The 8,279-nt window shown below is 49.9% G+C and overlaps 1 protein-coding gene across 1 annotated transcript; it reads left to right on the forward strand.

Annotated features, from left to right (window-relative positions):
- The first annotated feature begins 1,571 nt into the window (after positions 1 to 1,571).
- prpf3 (PRP3 pre-mRNA processing factor 3 homolog (yeast)) lies at positions 1,572 to 8,127 on the forward strand. Its single transcript, XM_067237132.1, has 17 exons — positions 1,572 to 1,704; positions 2,280 to 2,424; positions 2,534 to 2,664; positions 2,758 to 2,925; positions 3,046 to 3,132; positions 3,229 to 3,506; positions 3,626 to 3,744; positions 4,145 to 4,332; positions 4,674 to 4,840; positions 4,965 to 5,059; positions 5,300 to 5,443; positions 5,649 to 5,748; positions 6,136 to 6,249; positions 6,577 to 6,695; positions 6,857 to 6,934; positions 7,027 to 7,082; positions 7,304 to 8,127. The coding sequence occupies exons 2-17, from the start codon at positions 2,280 to 2,282 to the stop codon at positions 7,451 to 7,453; spliced, it is 2,139 nt and encodes a 712-aa protein (XP_067093233.1). The 5' UTR covers positions 1,572 to 1,704; the 3' UTR covers positions 7,454 to 8,127.
- Positions 8,128 to 8,279: the final 152 nt, after the last annotated feature.

Consider the following 8,279-nt stretch of genomic DNA (forward strand, 5'->3'; position numbering starts at 1 on the left):
AGAATGTAAATTGATTTTTTGCATGTGCTCTGACACACACACACACACACCGGCTATTTCTTGGTGGGGAATAAAGGCCGGTCCCATGGTACTGGAACTGTTTGGGTTGATTTACCGCCCCTACCAGACAACCAGATCTGGGTCAGCATGATGAAACACCACCTTATCTGATGAATGAAAGAGTACCACTCTATCTGTGTGTATTAGGTAACACAGAGTCAAGACAGAATGTGTAAAATTGCACAACATGTGTCAAGCCAAACACATTTTCACATCGACAAATGTCACAATAAGAAATTAACTGACTGCTAGTGCATCTAAAAACAGAATAACCCATTTTTTTCATGTAAACCTTTGCAAAAAAAAAAAAAAAAAACACTCAACGGTAATTTTCCTGAGTAAATCCCAACGAAAAGTGTATTTCTTGGAATCCCTTTAAAAAGAATGCTGTGATTAATGCTCACACACTCCAAACAGTGCCATGCACTCTGTATTGCGGAATGAATAAGCCATTGTGTGTGTGTGTGCTTGTGTGTGTGTGTGCGTTTGTAGTAATGTTATATTGAGATAATCTTACATAACTGAGAGCAAATGAGAACCCACCCAGCATGTGAGGTGTCACGGCAACAAGGAAGATGGGGGTGGGGAGGTGGGGGGGTTATGATCAAGTGGGTTGAGGATGGGGTGGGGACAGCAGTGATGTGGGACAGACTTGGGGGAGAGAGACTGAGGAAGAGAGAGAAGGGGAGAGAAGGAGAAGGGGAGAGAGGGAGTGGGAGAGATCAAGTGAGCATTACTGGTTTGAATACCAGAATCAGAAAGAGGAGCATCCTTTTTTCATGAAAAAGACCCCCATTGATATTGAACAGAGAGAGAGCGACAGAGTGAGAGAGAGGGAGGGGTCAGAGCAGGGGGGGTTGCAGCACGTAATCTGGTTGACTGGGGCACCCTGCGGCCCTCCAACCACATTACTACAACCACCATGACCCAAATCATGCTGAGGAAAGAAAGAAAAAAGGAATGGAAAGAAAAAATAGCGAGGATACAGTTAAGGGGGCATTTTAATAACTTTATTATCCTGCCTTTATAATGTAACCGTTTAAAATATTTAGAAACGTGACTTTTAATAACCAGAACAGGTTATGTTAACCCTTAGCTATTGCTGTCTTAGCCCTACACTTAGATTGTAGGCCTACGGCTTGTCGCTTTATTTCATCGACCTATAACAGGTCGCCCTCACGGAGATCTCTCCAGTTTCCAGAATTGTTTTGTTGAGAAAGACATGTTACATTACATTATCCATAGGGAACAAATATGACAGACCAATTATTTATCTGTTAACATTAACGACTAAACAACCACGATTTTAGCCTGTTTGACTATTTCTGTTATCATCAACTGTAAATACAGGTCCAAGCAGAAGTCCCTATGCACACAATCAGTTGACTTTGCCGAGCCAATAAATGTAGTTTTGAATATTCTTGTAGTGCTTTGCTTTTGGGAAAGAGGGCAGCATAGTTCTGGGGATTTCTAATAGAATGAAGAAGCCAAGCACTTCTCGTTCCGGGTCGCTGTTCTAAACGTCGTGCGAACGCCGCAAGTGAGAAAGTTTAACATTTGATGCACAGAGCAAACTTGTGTCGTTACACGTTTTCGGACATCCTGGTTTTTTTTACCACAAGTTGCGAAGAAAGGAGTTGCTAGGTGAGTGTCTGATTTATACAATTATTCTTGTTTCGTTTTGTTAGCTAGCTATAGCTAGCTTAGCTCCCACGCTAATCAGCAACAATGCTAGCTCTAGCTAGTTAGTTAGCGAGGTAGGTTGTATACAGTCAGTAGACTTATTTAGCTGGAGGGGTGCATCATGTTAAGTTTATAATCTATTCTGACTTCCTGCTTCTGAAACCTGCTTGAAGCTGTTTTCCTAAAGTCGTTAGCTACAGTAACTAGCTTGGGATCCTTAAAGACGTTAATATGTAATCACGATGTTGCTATCTAGACTAGCTAGCTTGCTAACGCAGTGCTAGCAGACAACACTTCTCTGGTTAGTAGGTTAGAAGTTTGAGCCACACTAGCTTGCTAGCTACGAACAGCTAGCTTGTCAACAACATGGAATTTAGCTGAAAGTTTCTCCACTCGCTATGAAACTTGGCTTATGTGGTTATGGCACGATTTACTATATAACGGGGATTGCGTTCGTAAAGCACGTTGTAAAACTTAACAAGATGGCAAACTATCACTTCCACTGAAGCCTTCTCTGTTGTTGTTGTGCGCCGCAGATGTCGCTTCCCAAGCGGGAGGTGGAGGAGCTCCGGCCATGGGTGGAGCGGACCGTGAAGAAGGTGTTGGGTTTCTCGGAGCCCACCGTGGTCACTGCGGCGCTGCACTGCGTAGGAAAGGGCCTGGATAAGAGGAAAACCACAGGTTAGTCCTAGAACTTATGGGTGAGACCCAAAAAATGAAGACACTATAAAGACACTTTATTTTTTGTATATATATTTTTTTTTTACACTGAACTATCGTCCACCTCTAGATCAGCTGAGGCCATTCCTGGACGAGTCGGCGGGTGGTTTTGTGGAGAGGCTGTTCGAAGCGTTGGAGGAGAGCCGCATCGCTCGTGGCAACAAGGGAGCGGGAGAAAGGAACCGGAAAAGAGACCTAAAGGTTGACATTTGCCCTTGTGCTTGTTACATGCATGTAATGGATGGTGGTGTCAGACCCAGGGCCCTAACACAGCCGGGCGGGGGTGTGTGGCAGGATGTGTTTGGGGACGAGGTGGAGGTGACGGCTGGTCGAGAGGTGGCTGAGGTGGTGGAGGGAGCGCCCGTCAAGAGGAAACGCGTTCCTCGTTTTGAGGAGGTGGAGGAGCCAGAGGTCATACCTGGACCCCCTGCAGAGAGCCCGGGCATGCTCACCAAGATGCAGGTACTCACACCGACCCAGCAGGCCCACACCGGGGCAGACGTCTGCCTATCAGGGGTTTGAGGGTGGAGGGTGTTGTGTGGTTGTTGTTGTTTACTTACTGTTCTGTGTCTCCTTTTTTAGATCAAACAGATGATGGAGGCAGCTACCAAACAGATAGAGGAGAGGAAAAAGCAGCTCAGCTTCTCTGGTCCCGTCCCAAACTCACCGGTACTGGATACGTCCTCTATTCTCACCACCTGCTTTTTCCCTTTCAGTGAGCAACTCTTAACCATCTAACCGTGCTGTTATTGTTCCCTTCCTCAGAGACTGCCCTTGCCCTCGCCCCAGACAGACCTCCCAGCCTCGCGCCTGCTCTCCGCTCCCTCCGCCCCTTCCTCTGGTGCCTCCCAGTCCATCCCCCCCTCCCAGGCGGCCACGTTCATGAACGACGCCATCGAGAAGGCGCGCAAGGCCGCGGAGCTGCAGGCCCGGATCCAATCCCAGCTGGTGATGAAGCCGGGCATCTTGGGAGCCCTGGGCAGCACGGGACCTCACAACCTGGTGGCGCTCGCCAACCTGCACGCCATGGGCATCGCTCCTCCGTGAGTCGGGCTTCCTGTGCCCAACACGTCTCCAGGCAGATGAGAACCTGTGGGAAATGTGCTGCAGCTCAAAGACACTCATCTAACCTGAGCTGGGTGTGTTCTGTGGGTTTGCGTAGGAAGGTGGAGGTTAAGGAGGTGAACAAGCCCACCCCGCTTATCCTGGATGAGCTGGGCCGAACGGTGGACGCCAGCGGCAAGGAGGTGGAGCTCACACACCGCATGCCGACTCTTAAAGGTACAGACACACGCACACTCTTCCTCTTAAAGGTACAGACACACACATACTCTTCCTCTTAAAGGTACAGACACACACACACTCTTCATCTTAAAGGTACAGACACACGCACACTCTTCCTCTTAAAGGTACAGACACACACATACTCTTCCTCTTAAAGGTACAGACACACACACACTCTTCCTCTTAAAGGTACAGACACACACACACTCTTCCTCTTAAAGGTACAGACACACACACACTCTTCCTCTTAAAGGTACAGACACACGCACACTCTTCCTCTTAAAGGTACAGACACACGCACAATCTTCCCTTCCGCCCTCCTCCTAGCACCATCCCACCCTCCACTTAGAGAGCTGCCACTTCAGTTTTCACCATCCGGGCTTGTTTGTTTTCGTAGCCAACATCCGAGCGGTAAAAAGGGAGCAGTTCCGTCAGCAGCTGAAGGAGAAGCCGGGAGACGACCTGGAGTCCACCTCCTACTTTGACCAGAGGGTCACACTGACCCCAGCCCAGCGACCCCGCAAGGGCTTCAAGTTCCACGAGCAGGGTCGCTTTGAGAAGATCGCCCAGAGGATCCGAACCAAGGTATGGAGTCCCGAATCCACAAATCGCACTGTTATTTCTTACTGTCTCCCTCTTTCTCTCTCTGTCTCTCTTCCTCTGTCATATATGGATCAGGGTTTTGATGATGACAGGATCATGGTTCTGACACCCCTCTTTCTGTCCCCCCCCTCCTCTCTGTCCCCCCCCCCTCCTCTCTGTCCCCCCCCCCCTCCTCTCTGTCCCCCCCCCCCCCTCTCTGTCCCCCCCCCCCTCCTCTCTGCCCCCCCCCCTCCTCTCTGTCCCCCCCCTCCTCTCTGTCCCCCCCCTCCTCTCTGTCCCCCCCCTCCTCTCTGTCCCCCCCCCCTCCTCTCTGTCCCCACCAGGCTCAGTTGGAGAAACTGCAGACAGAGATCGCCCAGGCTGCTAAGAAGACTGGCATCCAGGCGTCCACCAAGCTGGCTCTCATCGCCCCCAAGAAGGAGCTTGGCGATGGGGAGGTGCCCAGCATCGAGTGGTGGGACTCCTACATCCTTCCCTCCAACATAGACTTGTAAGACACGACGCCTGTCTTCCTTTACAGCCGTACGCGGTGAATCACATCCTCACTGTTTTATGCAGAGTTATTAGAATGTTTGTTGATACAGATTTTTGTAATTGACTGTTTTGGTTCCCAGGTTATCTCTCAGATCCAAAGAGATATCGTTTGTCAACATGGAGTTGTTCGGGGTCACCAACCTGGTGGAGCACCCTGCTCAGATCAGCCCCCCAGGTACACACCCTCTTCCTGTCCACCCCTGCTCTCATTCCACTTCCTGTCCACCCCTGCTCTCTTCCACTTCCTGTCCACCCCTGCTCTCTTCCACTTCCTGTCCACCCCTGCTCTCTTCCACTTCCTGTCCACCCCTGCTCTTCTATTTCCTACTGTCACATAAGCCATCTCCTCTTCTCAGTTGAGTCATACTGGCCCGTGATTAACGTAACAGTGGTGATGGTTTGTGTTCCCCCCCAGTGGACACAGACAAGCCGGTGACCCTGGGAGTTTACCTGACCAAGAAGGAGCAGAAGAAGTTGAGGAGACAGACCCGCAGGGAGGCCCAGAAGGAGCTGCAGGAGAAGGTTCGCCTGGGACTTATGCCCCCTCCAGAGCCCAAAGGTACAGAGAACACACACATATACATATACACACACACTATCCCAATATAGGTTCACATGGTTTGTTTATGTGCTGGTATGTTATGCATTATGCCAACCTGTTAGTGTGGAACTATGTGAGCTAGTCTTGGTGCAGACCAGTGAATGTGCAGGCCAGTTTGTCTAACTGCCCCCCCCCCCCCCCCCCCCCCCCCCCCCCCCCATAGTGCGTATCTCCAACCTGATGAGAGTGTTGGGAACCGAGGCAGTGCAGGACCCCACGAAGGTGGAGGCCCATGTCAGAGCACAGATGGCCAAGAGACAGAAGTGAGTTACTCCTCCCCTCTCTCCTCCCTCTCTCCTGCTCTCCACCCTGTTTCCTCCCTCTCTCCTGCTCTCCACCCTGTTTCCTCCCTCTCTCCTGCTCTCCACCCTGTTTCCTCCCTTCCTCCTGCTCTCCACCCTGTTTCCTCCTGCTCTCCACCCTGTTTCCTCCCTCTCTCCTGCTCTCCACCAGGCCTGCCTGCCTGTCAGCACTCTCTGTTTCTGGATCTTTCTGATGTCGCCCCGTGATCAGCGTTCTCAAGCTGCTGCTCCCACAGCCTCCCCGAGCCTCTCCCAGCCTCCCCCAGCCTCGCGCAGCCTCCCCCAGCCTCGCCCAGCCTCCCCCAGCCTCGCCCAGCCTCCCTCACGCTGCGTGTCCTCTGTTTCCAGGGCTCACGAGGAGGCGAATGCGGCTCGTAAGCTCACAGCAGAGCAGAGGAAGGAGAAGAAGGTCAAGAAGCTCAAGGAGGATCTCACTCACGGGGTTCACATCGCTGTGTTCAGGTGTGTGTTGTTGTGTTCATGTGTGTGTGTCGCTGTGTGTGTGTCGCTGTGTGTGTGTACTCACAGGGTAAACCTCAGCGTACAGTTGAGTATATAAGTCAGGTGGCTGAACGGTAAGGGAATCGGGCTAGTAATCCGAAGGTTGCCAGTTCGATTCCCGGTCATGCCAACTGACGTTGTGTCCTTGGGCAAGGCACTTCCCCCTACTCGCCTCGGGGGAATGTCCCTGTACTTACTGTAAGTCGCTCTGGATAAGAGCGTCTGCTAAATGACTAAATGTAAATATAAGCTATCACGTGTGACTCCGGCTCGTGTGCGTGTCTTCAGGATCCGTAACCTCCACAACCCTGCTAAGAAGTTCAAGGTGGAGGCCAACGCTAACCAGCTGTATCTGACGGGCACCGTGGTGCTGCACCGGGACGTCAACATCGTGGTGGTGGAGGGAGGTGAGAGGTCAACACGTACACAACTGTTTAGATGACAGCAACACACACTTCTCAGCTCCACTTCCCTACCAAGCATCATCTCGTTGTGTAGAAGATTGGTTGTGAGGAACTGAGTGCTCTCGCCGCAATAACGGATGTTGTTGTTTTTTATGGTCTCGTAGGTCCCAAAGCCCAGAAGAAGTTTAAAAGACTGATGCTTCACAGAATCAAGTGGCCGGAACACAACTCTAAGAGAGATGGTAGGAATGGTGTTAGGTGTGTGTGCTGTACATCCAACTCGGTCTACAGGTACTGGTGAGCTAAGTGTCCTTTCTCTCTTTCCTGCTGTTAGACCCAGATGCTGACGACGACACGAAGAGGAACAACAGATGCTCTCTGGTCTGGGAGGTGTGTGTGCACGCGCGCTTGTGTGTTCAGGCTATGTGTGTGTGTGTGCTTCTGGATCCAGGGCTACCTCTCCAGAGGAGACGAGGAATTCCACGCAATTCAAACTTCTCAGTGGGATGTCTACTAGATCAACCTTTTTTTTCTTCCTCTCTCTCTCCCCTCCTCATCTCTCTCTCCTCTCTCTCCTCTCTCTCTCTCCTCCCTCTCTTCTCCTCCCCTAGGGCACAGCTAAGGAGCGGAGTTTTGGAGAAGTGAAGTTCAAGCAGTGTCCCACAGAGAACATGGCCAGAGAACACTTTAAGAAACACGGAACCGAGCACTACTGGGACCAGGCCCTCAGCCAGAGTGTGTTGGAGAGCACAGACGACTGAGGAACGGGTCACAGGCTGAGGGTTCAGAGGTCAACCTGCCCCCTCCTTCATGCCCCACCCCAACGGCCAACTGCCTGTCCTTGTTGATTGACAGCTTTTTAACAGGTGGATTTTTAAAAAGCATGGAAATGGAAGATAACGTGTAGAGAGAGAGAGAGAGACTGGTGTGAATGTCAGGCTTGCAGTTCTCAAGAGTGACTGTCCAGTTGGTCGGTTGTCAGTGTTTAGACTATCCAACAGATTACACTGTGTTAATAAGTAGCCTGCTTTTGCTTAATTTGAACACAGTTAAACTTCAGCGCTGGCTGACAGTCCTGTCGTATTGAAATGCTACTCTAGAGTACCTCACACAAAACCTTTTCCAACCGGTGTTTCAAAGTCATGTTTTTCCCAAAATATATAATGTGTACGAATACAAATATTCTGCACTGTTCTGCTGAAATAACGGGTGAACTTGTTAGGATGAATCGTTTGCTCTTGGCCTCCCTGATGTAAATTAGTAACAACCACCTATTGTTGCGATCAACATTTTGAATTGTTCTTTTTCTTTTTTTTCGTTTACAGAAATGTTCTGTTCAGACTGCATATATTGTGTCAGGTGTGTTACTGTATAAGTGTACATAGGCTGGCGATGAAAACATACAGAACAATAAACTTTTGACCGGGAATTCAAATTGTTTACTTAACTTCTTTTGGTGTCTCACAAAAATATGACAAAGGGTTGTAGTAATATGGTCTGTCACAGATATGTTATTCTCCCCAATGATAAAAACGGAATGCACCGTAGAGTTTTTAAATCTACAGATCGTTTTTAATCATCAGATAA

The sequence above is a fragment of the Osmerus mordax genome, chromosome 6 (genome assembly GCF_038355195.1).
Source record: "Osmerus mordax isolate fOsmMor3 chromosome 6, fOsmMor3.pri, whole genome shotgun sequence".
Lineage (NCBI taxonomy): Eukaryota > Metazoa > Chordata > Actinopteri > Osmeriformes > Osmeridae > Osmerus > Osmerus mordax.

Coding starts and splice junctions, on each gene's coding strand:
- prpf3 (XM_067237132.1), top strand. CDS start 2,280: ATGTCGCTTCCCAAGCGGGAGGTGGAGGAGCTCCGGCCATGGGTGGAG. Junction 2,425..2,533: donor GGATAAGAGGAAAACCACAG/GTTAGTCCTAGA, acceptor GTCCACCTCTAG/ATCAGCTGAGGCCATTCCTG. Junction 6,250..6,576: donor GTTCACATCGCTGTGTTCAG/GTGTGTGTTGTT, acceptor GCGTGTCTTCAG/GATCCGTAACCTCCACAACC.